At 42.2% G+C, this 19,836-nt stretch overlaps 1 protein-coding gene across 1 annotated transcript in view; it reads left to right on the plus strand.

Moving 5' to 3' along the window:
* plekhb1 (pleckstrin homology domain containing B1) overlaps positions 1-19,836 on the plus strand; it is a 186,903-nt gene that overhangs the window by 50,010 nt on the left and 117,057 nt on the right. Inside the window, exon 2 of the mRNA XM_063054912.1 lies at positions 9,335-9,487. Within this exon, the coding sequence (XP_062910982.1) occupies positions 9,335-9,487 (153 nt within the window). The remainder of the gene's footprint in view (positions 1-9,334; positions 9,488-19,836) is intronic.

Raw genomic sequence — 19,836 nt, forward strand, 5'->3', positions numbered from 1 at the left:
TAATGCTATTCCTTCACCATTACTGGGCTAACATCTTGGAATTCTCTCCCTAACAGCACCAACACCTCAATGACTGCAGCAGTTCAAGAAGGCAGTTCCTACCACCTTCACATACACAACTCTGTATTGTATGACTATGATTCTCTCATAACTGTAAACCCCTTGAATGAATAAAACTGTTAACATTTCAGGCCAATGATCATTCAATCCTAGTATGTCTGGCACTTCTTGCTTTCATTTAATAGCCTACATTTGCCATGGTGTTGTCAGTAAAACTAAAGAGTCCCTCATCATTATCCCATTACAATGATAATTATTTCAGGACTTGCACACATATTGTCAGTACCTCCAGCTGAACTCTGTCTTTTTGTGTGTTTCCTCTAGCTGTCAGTCTGTGGTTTTGTATTGCCATGTGCTCTTGACCCTGCTCCTGCTCTACTCCGGCCCCTGTATTACTGAGTACTCCGTCTCTCATCTGTTTCTCATTATTACCTGTATTGCTGCCACTGTGTCTCATTGTGCTCCACCTATCATCTGCCTCTCTGTTTATTGCCCTGTGTATTTCAGTCCTGTGTTTTCAGCTGTTTGTCGCCAGATTGTACCACTGAATTTTCCTGAGCCTTTCCAGCATTTGTATCTGTACTCTGTCTGTCTGAATATCGACTCTGCCTGTTTCCCAATTCTGGTTTTTGGATTTCTCCGGATGTTTTGATCTCTGCCTGAACTTTGATGCTGACTTTGTTTGCACCTCAGGATTTGTTACTCAATTAATATCACTGTGTGCACAGTACTGGTTGGATCCCTGCTCCAGCAACCTGACACATATATAATTTAATGTAGAAGTATCAGAATTGTCTCTGGTGATCGACAAAGTAGCAACAATGTGAAATATAAGCAAAATACTGTGGATTTTGAAAATCAAAAAGAAAGAAAAGTCACCTGAAAGTGTACAGTTCAGCAAAATTGGCAACACATTTGGAGGGAGGTGCGGAGTTAGCAGATCAAAACGATGATCTTTCATCTGAATTTTTCTATTTACTTTGTGTTTTTTTCCATCATGTCTGCACAGCATCAGGGAGCAAGTTCCTGATGTGAACTGGCACCAGGAAAGGGTAACCTGTGCCACAGAGATCACGAGATTCTGAGCAACATACAAAAACTGCTGGAGGGAGTCAGCAGGTCAGCCAGCTTCTGTAGAGAGTAAGGAACGGTCAGCATTTCAGGCCTAGACCTTTCATCAGTCCTGATGAAGGATCTTGGCTTAAATTGTCGACAGTTTATTCCCCTAGATGCTGCCTGACTTGCTGAGTTCCTCTGGCATTTTGTGTGTGTTGCTTAAGGTTTCCAGTATCTGTAGACTGTCTTGTGTTGATCACTGGATCCTGATTGACACCTGTTGGCAAAGACCATGATAAAACTGTCACTCATTGCAAAATCTAGGCCCATGTCTTCAGGTCATGTGCAATTTTGTTATTCATTTTTCTAACAAAGTACTAACCAACATGCACAAAATGCTGAAGGTACTCAGCAGGTCAGGTAGAATCTATGGGAAGGAATAAACAGTCAACGTTTTGGGTCGAGACCCTTCTCCAGGACTGGAAAGGAAATGGGAAGTCACCAGAAGAAAAAGGTGGGGGAAGGGGAAAGAGGCTAGCTAGAAGGTGATAGGTGAAGCCAGGTGGGTGGAAAAGGTAAAGGGCTGGAGAAGGAATCTGATAGGAGAGAAGAGTGAACCATGGGAGAAAGTTAAGAAGAATGGGCACGAAAGGGAAGTGATAGGCAGATGAGGAGGAGAAGTAAGAGGCCAGAGTGGGGAATAGAAGAAGGGATCACAAGACAAAGGAGCAGAAGTAGGCCATTTGGCCCATCGAGTCTGCTCCACCACTCCACCATGAGCTAAACTATTCTCCCATCTAGTTCCAATTTCCAGCTTTTTCCCCATATCCCTTGAAACCCTGACTAGTTAGATACCTATCAATCTCCTCCTTAAACACCCTCAGTGATCGGGCCTCCACAGCTGTATGTGGCAACGAATTCCATAAATCCATGATCCTCTGGCTAAAAAAATTTCTCCTCATCTCTGTTTTAAATGGGTACCCTCTAATTCTAAGACAGTGGCCTCTTGTCCTGGACTCACCCACCAGGGGAAACAGCCTTTCCACATCTACTCTGTCCAACCTCTTCAACATTCAAAATGTTTTATGAGATCCCCTCTCATTCTTCTATACTCTAATGAATACAGTCCAAGAGCCGACAAACGCTCCCCATATGTTAGCCCCTGCATTCCAGGAATCATCCTCGTAAATCTTCTCTGAACTCTCTCCAACATCAGAACATCCCTTCTAAGATAGGGGGCCCGAAGAGGGAAGGGGAAAAAAAATAACAGAAAGAGAAATCAATGTTCATATCATCAGGTTGGTGGTTACCAGGACAGAATATGAGGTGTTGCTCCTCCACCCTGAAAGTGGCCTCATCATAATAAAAGAAGGTCATGAAACAAGATGTCAGAATGGGAATGGGAATAATAATTAAAATAGTTGGCCACCGGGAAATTCTGCTTTTGGCAGATGGAGCGGAGGTGCTCGTCAAAGCTGTGCCCTAAACTTAAGTCGGGTCTAATCAATGTAGAGGAGGCTACATCAGGAGCACAGGATACTCTAACAGATTCGTAGGTCGAGTGTTGTCTCACCTGGAAGGACTGTTTGGGCCCTGAATGGAAGCGAGAGAGGAGGTGAATGGGAAGGTGTAGGATTTCTGTTGCTCGCAGGGATATGTGCCAGGAGGGAGATTAGTGGGGAGGGGCAAATGGACAAGGGAACTTTGTGGAAAGCAGCTAGTGGAGGGTGAGGTAAAGATGTATTTGGTGGTAGGATCCCGTTAAAGATGTTAGAAGTTTTGGAGAATGATGTGTTGGATGTGGAGGCTTATGGGGTGGTAGGTGAGGACAAGAGGAACTCTATCCCTGTAAAGGCAGCGGAAAGATGAGGGTGCCCAGATGTCCAGGAAATGGAGGAGATGCGGGTGAGGGCAGCATCAATGATGGGAGAAGGAAAGCCCCATTCTTTGAAGAAGGATGATATCATTAATGTCCTGGTAATGGAAATCTTCATCCTGGAAAGAGTTGCAGTGGAGATGAAGGAACTGAGAAAAGAGGATAGCATTTTTACAGGGGACAGGGTGGGAAGAGGCATAGTCAAGATAGCCATGAGAATTGGTAGGTTTATAAAATATGTCAGTCGACAGTTTGTCTCCAGAGATGGAGAGATTGAGAAAGGTGTTAGATATGGACCAAGTGAATTTAAGGGCAGTGTGGAAGTTAGAGGCAAAGTTGATGAAACTGAAGAGCTCAGAATGGGTGCATGAAGCAGCACCAATACAGTTGTTAATGTAGTTCAGGAGGAGTTGTGGAGCATTACAGGGGAAGGCTTGGAACACGGACTGTTCTACAAAGCCATTGAAAAGGCCGGCATAGCTGTGGTTCATGCAGGTGCCCATGGCTATCCCTTGTGGGAGAAGCTGAAGGAGAAATTGTTGACCGTGAGGCGGGGGGGTGGGGGGAGGTTGGTAAGGCTACTATGAGTTAGCTGGCAGTGGATGGGAGTTCTCCAGAGTTGATGCAGTCAGACAATTTTCTGATGGTCCAGAGTGTTGAAGGAAATGCTAATATTCACGCAGTTTAACTTCTGGGACAACATCACAAGTGTAACTGTTTTCAGATTTGCTTATCTGGTATATAATTATAAATCATTTTCTTTACAGTTCAACTTTCTCCAGTCTTTTGCATGGTGAATTTTCACCAGCTGAGAGAAATAATAAATGGCCAATGCCTATTTTGAAGACTTTCTCATCTCTAGCTGGGGTACAGTAGCTATTATTGGATGAATCAGTTACCATTTTAGTGACAAATAAGTTGCTAGCTGTTGCAGACCCTGTTCTGTCTCGAAGGTTGGCACTGTAAATTAATTACTTGTGTATTTCAATGGCGATGACTCAATTTGCAATTTTTTCTTCTTCTTGCTTTACCAAGCTCCACCACCCACAAAACTCCACCTCACCTAAATTCCATTCTTCATATCCATAGTCATAGTCATAGTCATACTTTATTGATCCCAGGGGGAAATTGGTTTTCGTTACAGTTGCACCATAAATAATAAATAGTAATAGAACCATAAATAGTTAAATAGTACTATGTAAATTATGCCAGTAAATTATAAAATGTCCAGGACCAGCTTATTGGCACGGGGTGTCTGACCCTCCAAGGGAGGAGTTGTAAAGTTTGATGGCCACAGGCAAGAATGACTTCCTATGACGCTCTGTGTTACATCTTGGAGGAATGAGTCTCTGGCTGAATGTACTCCTGTGCCCACCCAGTACATTATGTAGTGGATGGGAGACATTGACTAAGATGGCATGCAACTTCGACAGCATCCTCTTTTCAGACACCGCTGTGAGAGAGTCCAGTTCCATCCCCACAACATCACTGGCCTTACAAATAAGTTTGTTGATTCTGTTGGTGTCTGCTACCCTCAGCCTGCTGCCCCAGCACACAACAGCAAACATGATAGCACTGGCCACCACAGACTTGTAGAACATCCTCAGCATCGTCCGGCAGATGTAAAAGGACCTCAGTCTCCTCAGGAAATAGAGACGGCTCTGACCCTTCTTGTAGACAGCCTCAGTGTTCTTTGACCAGTCCAGTTTATTGTCAATACGTATCCCCAGGTATTTGTAATCCTCCACCGTGTCCACACTGACCCCCTGGATGGAAACAGGGGTCACCGGTACCTTAGCTCTCCTCAGGTCTACCACCAGCTCCTTAGTCTTTTTCACATTAAGCTGCAGATAATTCTGCTCACACCATGTGACAGAGTTTCCTACAGTAGCCCTGTTCTCGACCTCATCTCCCTTCCTGTCCTGAATGCAACCTTGCTCACTTTTACATTAGTACTCAAATATTCCTCATATGCCCTGTCAAAATACCCAGCCCTCAAAAACAAATGATCATCATACTCTTTCTCTCCCCTTCACATCCTTCCTCTACTCTTTCTCACACTGATCATGCTAACCTCTTCAAAGATCTCTCTTCTGCAACTGTGTGTGGCTGCCCTTGCTTGCTTTCACCTTTACCCGTCCAGCTTTTGTCAAGGGCTTCTTTCTCTCTGCTTCTGCATCTTTGATGTGCCTCATGAATTTACCTTTGGCCCCTTTAGAATTCTAGTCCACTTGTTCAATTAAATAACTTAAAGACCTGGAGTGAAACTCCATGTTTGTGACTCAGAACTGCTAGTATCATCTTGTTTGTTCTGCATACAGTCTTGGATAAGAATGTAGAACATAGATCATAGAACAGGAATTTACAGCACATTACAGGCCCTTCGGCCCACAATGTTGTGCTGACCATGTAACCTACTCTGGAGACTTCTGCAATACCCTGGCACAAATTCTATCTTTGCCCATAATTTGAATCTGCATCGATGACAAGTGTCCTATTTGACATAATATAAGTATTCAATTCATCTAACTGAATTGGCTTCAGTAATCAAGACCTACAGCATTAAAACCTAGAGGAACCTTCACAAACTCCCACAACCCCTGATGATCCTGTGATCTCAGCCTCTGAGGCTGACATGAGGGCATCCGGCCCTGAACGAGTACCCGGCTGAGAACGAGAGGCCTATGCTGATCAACTGGCTGGAATGTTCACTGATATCTTTAACCTCTCACTTCGGCAGTCTGATATACCCACCTGCTTCACCAGGTTTCAATTATACTGGTGCCTAGGAAAGACGTGATAACCTGCCTCAGTGACTATCATCCAGTAGCACTTACATCCTCAGTGATGAAGTGCTTTGAGAGGTTGGTGATGAAACATATTCATCTCCTGCCTAAGAAGTAACTTACACCCACTCCCAATTGCCTAAAATGACAACAGATCCATAGCGGATGCTATTTCATTGGCTCCTCACTCAATCATGGAACATCTGGACAGCAAAGGTGCGTACATCAGGATGCTTTTCATTGACTACAGCTTGGCATTCAATACTGTTATCACCTCAAAACTAATCGACAAACTTCAAGATCTAGGCCTCAATAACTCCTTGTGCAATTGGATCCTCAATATCCTCACAGACGCCAGTCAGTTTGGATTGACAACAATATCTCCTCCACACTCTTCCTCAGCACAGGTGCACCACAAAGCTGTGTTCTTAGCCCCCTGATCAACTCGCTTATACTCGCTTTAGTGAAACTAAGCATAGCTCCAATGCCATATTTAAGTTTGTTGACAACACCACTGTCATTGGTCAAACCAAAGATGGTGATGAATCAGCATATAGGAGGCTGAAAATCTGGCTGAGTGGTGTCACAACAACATCTTCTCACTCAATGTCAGCAAGACCAAAAGAGCGGATTATTGAGTTCAGGTGGAAGAAAGTAGAGATCCATGAGTCAGTCTTATTTGAGGGATCAGAAGTGGAGAGGGTCAGCAATTTTAAATTCTTCAGAGATATCATTCTTCACCTAAGTGCAATTACGAAGAAAGCATGGTATTGCCTTGCTCAGGAGTTTGCAAAGATTTAGCATGACATCTAAAACTTTGATAAACTTCTTTAGGTATGGAGGGGAGACTATATTGATTGGTTGCATCATGGCCTGGTATGGAAGCACCAGTGGCCTTGAACAAGAAAATCCTACAAAATGTGGATATGGCCCAGTCCGTCACGTGTAAAGCCCTCCCCATCACTGAGCATATCTACATAGAGTGCTGACACAAGAAGCAACATCCATCATCAGAGACTCCCGCCACCCAGCCCATGCTTTCTTCTCACTGCTGCCTTCAGGGAAATGGTACAGAAACCTTAGGACTCACACCGTCAGGTTCAAGAACAGTTATTACCCCTCAATCATCAGGCTTGAACTACAGAGGATAACTTCACTCTACTTCACTCACACCGTCACTGATCTGACCCCACAACCTATTGATTCACTTTCAAGGACTCTTCATCTCTTATTCTTGATATGTGTTGTTTATTTATTTATTAGTATCATTTTTTGTATTTGTGCAGTTTGTTGTCTTTTGCACACTGGTTGTTTGTCTGTCCTTTTGGTTACAGCCTTCCATTGATTCATTTGTGTTTCTTGGATTTACTGTTTATGCTTGCAAGAAAACGATTCTCAGGGTTGTATACGGTGACATACAGTCTATGTACTTTGATAATAAATTAACTTTGAACTTTGAAGACTGGAGAAATTGTCAGCCTATTACTTTTTCAGTAAATAAATTTTGCTTTGCTTCCTACTGATTATCTAGTGCAGCACATGTTAGTGCCGGCAGGTAAGAAACATTTGAGGCAAAATGTGCGTCCATCATTTAAGACTGCAGCTCCCAAGATACATGTCACAAGTGTATGCAAGGACACTGTCAAAACATGTCCAGTGAAGGAAGTTTTTGGAGTACGACACTCTGTGTCAAAAAATCAGAATCTTCATGCTTCACCCAATTAAGAATAGTTATGTAACCCTAGCTTAGTCTAGTGGTATGATCGAGGGGTGGTATCCCCTGCCCAGCCAAACCTCGTTTGGGTGAATGCTGTGCGATATGCCCCGTTTCAAATCAGTACCCCGTAATGACAAGCTGTGCACAGGATGCGGTTAAATAATTAAGATTTTATAACTCTTACTTGAACTATGGGGTTAATAGAGAACCAAAATATAAAATAAAAAGGCGCCACTATATCTTTATTCAGTCTGTGCACAAGTAATTAGTTGGAGCTCACGCAATATCCACTTTCCACCATTCGATCTCCTCTGAACTCTGCCGGGTACCGAGCCCCCGCTCGGGGTCCGCTCTGCTAGCCAGCTCACAGCATCTCTTCGTGTGCGTCTTCTCTCTTCATCCCCATGGTGCGTTCTGGCCAAATCCTGTGCAAACAACAGCTTTCGGATACACAAGAAAGAATAACATCTGTCCCAATTGGTTAGTAAATGAATACTAGTCCCGTTGTCACTAATTATAACCAAAACATGCTGCTACAGAGAACCCCTTACCTCAGCAGTTAACATTACAGAGAAGCCATGTTATTAGCCTTAGCAAGTAACATGAAAGAAGAACCCCTTACAGTTAAATGCCTCTATTGTTGCGATCACAGTCTCTAGTGTGAAATACTTTGGGGTTGGCACACAGTAATAACAGGAGCTAGAGTGCCTGTAAGGAGTTTGTACGTTCTCCCAATGACCGCATGGGTTTCCTCTGAGTGCCCTGGTTTCTTCCCAAAGGCCAAAGATGTACTGGTTGGTAGGCTAATGAGTCAATGTATATTGTCCTGTGATTAGGCTAAGATTAAACTGGGGGATTGCTGGGCGGCGCGGGTCAGAGGGCCAGAAGGGCCTATTGCGTGCTGAATCTCAATAAATTCTATCAACGTGCTTTTAAACTGTCTACCTTCCTTATACATAATAGTTGAAACTTATTAGAAAGTGCCTGGATGCGAATGGTGTGTTTTAGAAATTAAAAACTAATTTTAACCTATTTTTTAAAATTAATTGACTTTTCAATTTATAATGTCTAAATTAATAATTGATTGCTTGTATTTGAAGGCAGCTCTAGGCGATTGCTTGTCTGGGGAGCCTGACAACGAATAACAAAGAAATGCATACTTTGTTTTGTGTGGAGCGGCAGAAACAGAACTTGTTTCTGAATAACGTATGTTTGTGTGTGTGTGAGAGAGAGATTGCAAAACATCCTCCACCTGTTTTCTAGAAGCTTCTTGCCTTCAGTAGCTGGATCAACCAGTGACGATAAATCCTAATCCGGTCATTGGGATCAGGATTAAGAGAAAAGGCCGTCTTTCTCTGAGGTGTCGAGTGTAAATTGTTCCAGTGTAAGTGTGCGAAGTAAGATAAATTCAGTTGCAAACCAGGCGAGAAACAAGGAAGTTGTCCCGGATCCCGTTGGGTGGGCGTCCCTTCTTTTGGATGACCGAAGATGGCCCTGGTGAAGAGTGGCTGGTTATGGAGACAAAGTCAGTGCTTTTAACTCATTTCTGCATTTTCAAAAGGGAAACCTTAAAAGAAGTTAAAATGGTTATACTTATATTTTATTACATATCTATAACAAGTATTTAAATCAATTATGTTTCTAATTACTTTCATAGCTTTTAATTTTGAAAGAATTGTGAGGAAACCCCTATACGATATGAAACTGCCCCCTTTTTGACTTTTAAGAGGCAGGAGCTTTCTTTATTTGACTTATTTGAAGTTTTATTTTAATTGAACTGTTTTAAAGTTCAATAGTAAACAAGGCCAGCTGATGAATATATGTTATGTGTGTCTGTAGGCTCAGTTCTTCGACGATGGAAGAGGAACTGGTTTGATTTATGGCTGGATGGTAGCCTTTATTATTATCAAGATGAAAATCGCAATCAACTGGAAGACAGAATCCATCTAAAAATAAATTGCTTAAGTGTAAAGGTGGGATATGACTGCACAGGTAAATATTTCCTGTCACTTTGTAAGTTTAATAACGATTTGTTTCAATCCCTGGCGAACAGCTTTCTGAACAAATTAGATCATTTTTCTCTTGAGAAAGAGAGGTTGTTGGGGGCGGCTGACCTAATGGAACTTTCTTTAATATTACAAGAAGTTTCAATAGAGTGGCTTAGAAAGAGAACATTGCTACTGAGGTGATCAGTATCAGGTTGTCACCAAGAAATTCTAGTAGGGAATTCTGAAGAAAGTTCTGGATTGAAAGAGTGGTGAGAATATGGAATATACTTCAACAGAGAATGGTGCAAATGACACATTCAAGCATAGACTGGACAAGCATGTAGAATATAGAACATAGAACATAGAATAGTACAGCACAGTACAGGCCCTTCAGCCCACAATGTTGTGCCGACCCTCAAACCCTGCCTCCCATATAAGCCCCCACCTTAAATTCCTCCATATACCTGTCTAGTAGTCTCTTAAACTTCACGAGTGTATCTGCTTCCACCACCTCCACCACTGACTCAGGCAGTGTATTCCACGCACCAACCACTCTCTGAGTAAAAAACCTTCCTCTAATATCCCCCTTGAACTTCCCACCCCTTACCTTAAAGCCATGTCCTCTTGTATTGAGCAGTGGTACCCTGAGGAAGAGGCGCTGGCTATCCACTCTATCTATTCCTCTTATTATCTTGTACACCTGTATCATGTCTCCTCTCATCCTCCTTCTCTCCAAAGAGTAAAGCCCTAGCTCCCTTAATCTCTGATCATAATGCATACTTTCTAAACCAGGCAGCATCCTGGTAAATCTCCTCTGTACCCTTTCCAATGCTTCCACATCCAAAGTTATATAGAACTGGATAGAACTTTACACTAATAGATAGAGAAAGACAGAAAGCTTGAAATTTGGATAAATGCTTAGATTGAGTGACCAGTTTCCAATCCATATGTCCCATGTGATCTTATATGACCCTGTAGTAGTTGATGGCATTGAGACATTGATTTGATTCCATTTCATACTGTTGGTAGGACATCTTGTTTATAATGGACCGAGGATCAACTTTATTTGCTATATACTTTTACATGCATTAGGAAATTGCTGTGGTGTGTTAGCGCTACATGCAACAAAAACTGACAACCTTCAATAATTATGCAGAATAAGGACATATATACAAATAAAGTTAAAAGTACAGACATGGAGTAAGATGTACATAAATACAATGTAAACAGCATTATAAAAGTGGTTTAAAGTGTTTACTGTGAAGTGCAGTGGAGGAGGCAATAGAAAGAGGGGAGTTTGGGGCTTTCCAAATTCATGTTGGGGTATAACACAAGGAACCATAATTCAACACAATTTGGCTATCTTGGGTTACGAGGGTGGATGGCATGAGAAATGGTTCCGTAATGGTGGATTGTAAAGAAAGATTCCAGTAGACTGACACAGGTTCAGAATTTTCACTTGTATTTGGAAGGCTCGCCTTGCTTTTTTTTTTGAGATGATGGCTCAGGAAGTTCATTGGAACTGAGTAGAACAGTAAAAGTGACCTATTTAAAAGTTAGTTGATGTAATATTTCCTGAGGCCTCCTCCCCCCACCCCACAATTGTTGCCTTCTTTTTTCCTTCACATGGTTGCATCTTGGCAACATAATACAGAAGCCAGAAGTCAGGAGAGCTAGAATGGAAAAGGCATGCTGTTTGTTATGTTTTGTAACTCCAAACATAAAACTACTTGGAAGGAAAACATGGAGAGTTCAGACTACGAGTCCAACTTTGTTTTTTACTTTAAGGGAGGTGTAAACATATCACATGGTAGCATCACAATGTATGCAATTCACGTATTTTTACAAATAACCATAACGAATTATGTAAACAAATAAAGAATGCTTACTCAATCAATATATTTACAATTTTATTCAAATATTACTGAAATATTAAATACACAACACTCCTCCCTGTTAGCCATAAACGCCAACTCAATATAGAATGCATCTCAAGTCAAGTCAAGTTTATTGTCATTTCGACCATAAACTGCTGGTACAGTACACAGTAAAAATGAAATAACTTTCCTCCAGGACCCTGGTGCTACCTGAAACAACACAAAATTACACTAGACTATGTGAAACAACATAAAAACTGCACTAGACTACAGACCTACATAAAGTGCACAAAACAGTGCAGGGCAGTACATTAATTAATAAACAAGACAATAAGCACAGTAGAGGACAAATTACAATATAATAATAAATGATGTAGATGTCAGTCTAGACTCTGAGTATTGAGGAGTCTGATGGCTTGGGGGAAGAAACTATTGCACTGATCGTGAGAGCCCGAATGCTTCGGTACCTTTTGCCAGATGGCAGGAGGGAGAAGAGTTTGTGTGATAATATATACACAGTATATGATATAATAAAACAGCTATATAGACAACCAGTGCACAGTAAATTTTAAATTGTCCCATTCAGGTCTAAAGATTTAATTGTTGTGGAAGATTTCTTACTCTTGTGGGATAACGTCATTCCTGACAAGGGAGGTTGTGCTGCTTGGCAGGTGAGAACTGTGGCCGTAAAAACAATCTTAGATTCTGGGCCTCCTCCCTCTGAGATTGCAGGAAGTGGTTCTGGACAACTTGCTTCTCCTTTTCTCAGCTTGTCTCTCTGGATCTACTTCGATTCTTGCTTCTCTCCTGGTCTCGGTTTCTTTTTCTCTCTTTATCCTGCTCTTTTTCTTTTTTTTTCTTTCTAGAATGTACATCTTGATCTTATGAAGGTGCACTTAGTTCGCTGGAGTATTCTCTTATTAACCCTTTTTATTGCTCCCTTTATGATCTGCTTTCTCCTCTTACTTTCCTCATCCACAACATCATCTGACAAATCCTGTTTTTGTATCTCCATTGACACCTTTTTTTTGGCGTTCCATTCATCCAGCTGGGTTTTGGTCTTTCCATCTACTTTTACAAACAGCTTTTTGTCTCCCACTTGAAATTCATGCAATAACATTAATGCATGCAAAGTAGATTCTTTGTACTCACAAAAACTGAATTCTTGCAACTTTCCTGAAATTCCTTGAGCTCTCTTCTAGTTTAAAACCAAGCCACATTTTGCAAGTAACTGCCTGATTAACATATCAGTAGCTTTCTCAGATATGTTGCCGACAAAAACTGTTGTATTCGGATGACTGCTTTCTGCATTTTCAAATTTCTTTGAGCAGCATGGTACTTCTTTGGTCCAATATGTTTTCTAACCAGAGGCACAGAGGTTGACACCAATACCTGTTTGCCCTCTGCCGGCCACTGGTTCATGGTGTACAACATGGAGACAGATACATGCAAATGGTGGATGGATTTTCAATCAAGTTCTAGATGTCACAGCCGATCACACTCCCACAATGCTGGCCCTCCAGCTTTTACCGCATAAAAGCCTGATGTGGCTTGTTGCTTGTTGTATGTCAGTGATACACATGTCATGCACACTGGAGTTATCTTCTCTCCAATATAAGTTGTTAGTTGGTTAACTGCAGGCTTCCATTTAGTACCTTTGAAATGCCGATCAAACTCACTTTGTGGAATGACTGAAACAGCTGAGCCAGTGTCCAATTCCATTTTAATTCATTTGCCATTCACTTCTGGTGTAAGTCATATTGCCTATCTATTGTAAATTTCCACTTTGTTAATCTCAAGGCAACACAGTCCTGCGTCACTTCCACCATTATCAGATTTTTCATCAACAGCATGAGATTAGCACTTTACTTGAAACTGCCACTTACCTTTTACGTTTTTCTCTTCCCTGTGCAGTCCATTTATTATTAACTGCCTGACATGCTTTTTGTATGTGTCCTGCTTTGTTGCATTTTCTGCACATTTTGCCTTTAAATCTGCATTGGCCTGATATACGTGAGCCCCAGCTACAATGGTAACACAATTTGTTTGGTCAGGCTGGTTTCTGTTTAAATGTTGTAATTTTGTTCATACTCACTTTCATTCCTGACTGTAACACAATTGCATTTCTCTCAGTGGTTTCCATTGAAATAGCGATTTCAAGTGCTCTGAACAATATATATTCTCTAGACGCTGGAAAAATGAGAGTGATCTTGTAGGTTTACGCAAATAACACGACTTGAAGCATTTTAAGTTTAAGAAAACTATAACAACACATTTATTGAACTCCAAAACTTGAACAAAAAAATGCGTAAAAAATCCTTCACATAATACACACATTCTTTCTCTCACTCTCCTTTTTCTCCCTCTGTCCCTCTGACTATACCCCTTGCCCATCCTCTGGGTTTTCCCCCCCTCCCCCTTTTCCTTCTCCCTAGGCCTCCTGTCCCATGATCCTCTCATATTCCTTTTGCCAATCACCTGTCCAACTCTTGGCTCCATCCCTCCCCCTCCTGTCTTCTCCTATCATTTTGGATCTCCCCCTCCCCCTCCCACTTTCAAATCTCTTACTAGCTCTTCCTTCAGTTAGTCCTGACAAAGGGTCTTGGCCCGAAACGTCGACTGTACCTCTTCCTAGAGATGCTGCCTGGCCTGCTGCGTTCACCAGCAACTTTGATATGTGTTGCTTGAATTTCCAGCATCTGCAGAATTCCTCGTGTTTACATAATTACCTCATTGTGTTAGACCAGCCTCTATTGGTGGCTGACGGTTGTGAATTCAGTACGTTTCCACCAATTACATTCCCCATACACAGGCCTCCCCAGGATTCATTAAAACTGGCATTGTGAGCCTGTTCAGAGCACAGATGAGCTGTCCGGCTCAGGTCGTATGTTCCATGGGTGAACGAGTTCTCTGACTCATCCAATGAGAGTTGGCACACTCATGGTCGTGTTGTAATGCCAGGGGCATGATTGTGGAATCCTCCAAATCCTGGTGGGCTGGTTTAAGGCAGTCTATTGAAACACATTCAGGCTTACCCCTCTTATCTGTGATAAAAATCTTTTCACTCCATTCAAAAATGCAGAATGGGCCATTGTAAGGGGGCCTAAGGGAAAGCTGGTGTACATCATGGCAGACGAAAACAAACGGGGCAGAAAATAGATCAACAGGAACCTAAGGGTGTTGTATGACATGATGGTTGGTAGGAATAGGTGAAAAGAGAATTGAATTTACTGAGGAAGGTGGAGTGCTGTTGAAAAGCCAACTAGGTCCTCTTTGGAGTCCCAACAGAACCCATGGAAGACAATCATGCCAGCACTCGGGGAAGCTCTCAGAGCAGCCTTTAAGGAGTGGTGAAACCACTTGCATGGGCCATTGGACTACGGGTGATACAGTTATGGAGTAATGTAGCCGGGCCATTGCAGCCTGGAGGTCTGATATGGATTGGGGACCATGTTTAAAGGAAATATCAGATATGTTGTCAAACTGAGCGACCCAGGTGCTGATGAACACCCAAGCCACATCTATGGCTGTCTTTGCTGCTAGAGGGACAACTTCTGACCACCTGGTGTTATGCTCCATCATGGTAATGTGCGTGAAACTGCAGGAGGGGGAAACAGGACCAACAAGGTCCACAATGACAATGTTAAACTGCTGCTCAGGGACCTCAAGAGTTGCCAATTACGCCTGGACATGGCAGTTAATTTTTGCCTGCTGGCACTCCACATAGGCTTCAGTCAAATCACACACGTCCTTTCTAAGGCCGTGCCACACAAACTTTAGTGCAACCAGTTTCTGTGAGGCCTTCTGACTCAGACGCAAGAGGCCATGCATGGAGTCAAAAACAGTCCACCGCCTGTTTGCAGGCAATTTGGGATGAGGATGACCAGTTGAGACATTGTACAGGAGAGAAACCCCAGCTTCTCCGAACTTAATATCAGCCAATTGCAGGCTGTCTGGTAAACCTGGACCTTTGGGTCAGTAGCTTGGCTGGCTGACATGCCAGCATAGTCAACCCCTATGTGTATGGCCTCAATGGCTGGCCGTGAGAGGCAATCAGCCATGACATTAACTTCCCCTTAATATGTTGTATATCAGTTGTGAACAAGTGCCATATAGGCAGCAACCAACATCGGACTTAGGGACCATATGGAGGGGCAAAGCCCAGAGGCTATTCAACTGGCGTACAACGCCAAGTTTTCCAAGTTTTCCAAGTTGGCAAACTCAGCCTTCATGGTCGCCAGGTTTTCTGGGTCCGATCTATACACGCAGCCACGGACATAGGCCAGTTGTAAAAATGTGGTGCTCGACCCTGTGTTTTGTGGCTACTGTGGAGAATGTGGGCTTGGTGCGGTCTGGGAATTTGCCCAGCAATCGAGTAAACTCACATGCAATGGTGCACGCAATTGACAGAGTTGTTGTGGGGAATTTACTGGGAGAGCAGGGTAACAACCCAAAGTCCTTGAAATCCACAAGCCAGCAGTTCTTAAGGTTAACTAACAGTCCTTGGGCACGCAGGAAATCTGTACTGAGCAGAGGTCTAGCCACTTTAGCCAAAATGAAGTCTTATGTGCAACATCGCCCAGTGAAGCAGAGTGTCACTTGTTGTGTCCCGAAGGTCTGAATCTTGCTGAGGCTTCATCACTCTTTGCCTTCTCATCAATAGGCGATGCTGGCAGCACGGTAACTTGAGCACCGTTACCACACAGGAAGCATCGCCCTGAAAGAGTGTCCGCAATGAATAGTAGACATCTCTGGCAGCCGGAACCTACAGTGTTCACAGAGCTCTGATGTCCTGATGCACTGGCACTGTTGAAAATGCAAGGTGGTCAGCACTTCCTAGCGTTTGTACCAAGGCGAGCGTGGTAAAAACAGGCCTGACATCATCTGTTTTGCAGGCGCAGGTGTGCTTATGTTGGGGGCCTTACTGACCGGGCTTACTGAGGTAGAGAAAGGAGGAGAAATGATGCACTGCTGCCTAGTTGTGTGTAGACTATCAGCCATTTTAGCAAGCTCTCTGTAGTCATCACAGGTATATTTGTGAGGCCTGTGCGAACAACCAGGCATTTGCTGCATGAAGAGTTCTTTAAAAATAAAGCAAGGATGGTGATTTCCCAGGGGAAACAGCATGTGATTCATTATCTCTGAAGGCTTAGTATCACTGATGCCGGGCAAGGAGAGCAACTGTAAGGATAGCTCAGACTTCGATGGTCCAAAAGTCTGTAAAAGGTAAATTTTCAGCAATCGGTATTTATGGTGCTCAGGCGGGTGTTCCAGTAACTCACCAGACTCGCAGCTGTGGAGTTTCCGAGTAATGCTACCGCATAGTAGAACTCGGTGTCACTGGCTGTGATTTCTCACAGCGCAAATAGGGCCTCAGCTTATACAAACCAAGCGACGGCATCTTGCTCCCAAAATTCCAGCAGTTTCAAAGCAACTTGGATTTGTCCAAGAGCATGGGGGTCACCAGTGTAGGTTTTCACAGATAACACAACGTGAGGCATTTTAAGTTTAAGAAAACTGTAATAAGACGTTTCTTGAACTCCAAAACCTGAACTCAAAATACGGTAAAAATCCTTTACGTAATTACCTCATCACGTCAGACCAGCCTCTTAAAGTGAACCCCAACCCAATGTCAGTGGTTGGAAATCTGTACGTTTCCACCAATTACATTATCTTACAATCTCATTAAATGAATGGTAAGAATGTAATGTTAGCATACATTTTGAAAGGAGTAGAATAAAACAGCAAGGATGTAATGCTGAGGCTTTATAAGGCTTTGGTCAGAACACACTTGGAGTATTTTGAGCAGATCTGGGCCCTTTACCTAAGAAAGGATGTGCTGGCATTGGAGAGGGTCCAGATGAGGTTCACAAGAATTGCCCTGGAATTGAAAGGGTTAATATATGAGGAGCATTTGATGGCTTTGGGCTTGTACTGGAGTAAGAAGAATGAAGAGGGATCTCATTGAAGCCTATAGAATATTGAAAAGCCTAGACAGAGTGGATGTTTCCTATAGTGAGGGAGTCTATGACTGGAAGGCACAGACACAGAATAGAAGGACGTCCCCTTAGAACAGTGATGAGGAGGAATTTCTTTAGCCAGAGAATGGTGAATCTGTGGAATTCAGTGCCATAAGGGACTGTGGAGGCCAAGTCATTGGTTATACTTAAATCAGAGGTTGATAGGTTCTTGATTAACAAGAGTGTCAAAGGTTATGGGGAGAAGGCAGGAAAATGTTGAGAGGGACTGTAAATCAGCCATGATGGAACGGCACAGCAGACACGACAGGCTAATGGCCTAGTTCTGCTTCTATGTCTGATGGTCTTATTAAAAAAGTAATCCCCTTAAGTATTAAAATGATATCAGAATAAAAACTGCATGAACAATAAAACAAAAACTGTATGCCCGTTTGCAGAACGATAGGAAAAATACCTTTGCTCATGTGATGAGCTATGGAGGTGTTGCTGCCTGGAATTTCCCTAAAACTTGACTGTTAGAAGCTTCCTTCATTTTCATTGTTCATTATGACACAGGGAAATTACCAACAGAAATAAAGAACAAATACAAGTACAACAGGTAACATTGGAATGATGTAAAATGACATTGTTCAAATCATTGTGAATTCCCTTGATTTGCAGATGGCAACTAATTTTAAGCAAACACTATCTCCAAACAACTTGCACTAAAAAGCACCAACACTGACTCTGCATAAGACAGCAGTTTATGATTACTGCTGGGGATTATATAAAAATTGTAATTTACATAGTCTTTTCTTTCCTTAATGTCATATTTCTTTCTCTTGCTTAATGTAGATAATTTTACATAGATTTACCTACTCTATCAGATGCCTCCAGGTTTGAGGCTTAGAAATTCTTCATTCTGATGGGTTCCTATCACTTAATAATCCAATATATTAGCCCAAAAGAAGGCTATCAGCACGTGTAGGAAATGATAGCCAGTACTGTTTGTTCACCTCTCCCTGCTCAGTCAGGATTACTGTACAAACAAGATGTTGTGCTGTTGAATCCAATATGGCACCAAACAGTGTTGGGTAGATATAATAGTGAAGTCCTTGCCACTGTAACAGAACTGTGACATTTCGAGAGACTTCCGGTAGCGCTCATGGAGTGAAGTCGCGTTCTTGACTCGCTCCATTACCTCTGAGTTTTTTTTCTCTATGGTCAGCTATACTTTAATTAACCATTAAGGCATCAACTCTTACAATACTTTGAATTAAACTGAATTCTCCGACAACTGGATGGAACTTAGATCTGCTATGTCTAAGAACGAGAAAGACGGCAAGGATGGTAAACCTCCGGTTAAACCAAAAGCTACGGATCTCCCCCCGACTGAATCACCGGTGACTTTGAAAGCGATATCGGAGTTAATTCAGAGGGAAATTTCAACCTCTGTTAGGGAGATGATTCGTACGGAAATTGCAGGACCTGTTAAAGACCTGATTCATACGGAAATCTCAACTAATTTCCAGAAAATTGCCGATTTAATTGATAAGATGCAAACATGTATTGCGGAACATCAGTCGGCTATATCTGATCTTCAAAAATTCGCGCAACAAAGTGAGCTTAAGATGGGGAAAATCGAAGAAACAATTAATGTTATGAAGAAGAAACTGGACTTTTTGACTTTTAAAAACTCTGACTTGGAATCTAGAATGCGACGGCAGAATTTACGAATGATCGGCGTGAGGGAAGCCGTTGAAGCCAACAACCCTATGAAATATTTCTCTCAACTTTTAAAAGATGCATTCCCTACTGTATTTCCTGACCAACCACCGCTACTGGATCGTGTTCACAGAATCCCATCATACTCGTCTAGGTCAGATAGACCTAGGCATGTTATTTTACGTTTTCATTATTTTCAAGACAAGGAGAGACTGTTTCGATTCGCTCGATCTAAAGGTTTCATTGATTTTTCGGATCTTAAGTTCCGATTCGTGGAAGATTTCAGTAAACCAATCTGGGACCAACGGGTCCGTTACAGATCCGTGATGTCGGAATTCTATAAGATGGATTTAAGACCAGCGCTGCTGTACCCTGCACGTCTAAGGATTCGCATGTTAGATGGAGCCCTTCGTTTTTTTTGATTCTCCATCGGATGCCCAGAGTTATCTGGATCAACTTTCATCTTCAACATCTTAATTGCCTTTTTTTAATTATCTCCGTTGATCGGAGGCTGTGAATTGGTTGGTTTTAACTTTTCTGTGCCCTATTTGGGCAGAAAAGTTTACTTTTGATTTCTTAATATGGCTGCTAAACTTTCTTTTTAACTGCGTCATTTCTTTCTTTTCCCAGGGGATTCTGGGTGGTTACTTCCCTTTTGTCATTTTACGTATTTCCTGTGCGGCCTTAAATTTTGTAGTTTTTTTTAAATTTTATTCTGTTTTGCTTTTTATAATCACTTTATGTTAATAATCCTATTTTTTTTGTTGCTGTGTCTATTCATGAGTTTGAGGTTT

This window comes from Mobula hypostoma, chromosome 7 (assembly GCF_963921235.1).
Source record: "Mobula hypostoma chromosome 7, sMobHyp1.1, whole genome shotgun sequence".
In the NCBI taxonomy this organism is placed as follows: Eukaryota; Metazoa; Chordata; class Chondrichthyes; order Myliobatiformes; family Myliobatidae; genus Mobula; species Mobula hypostoma.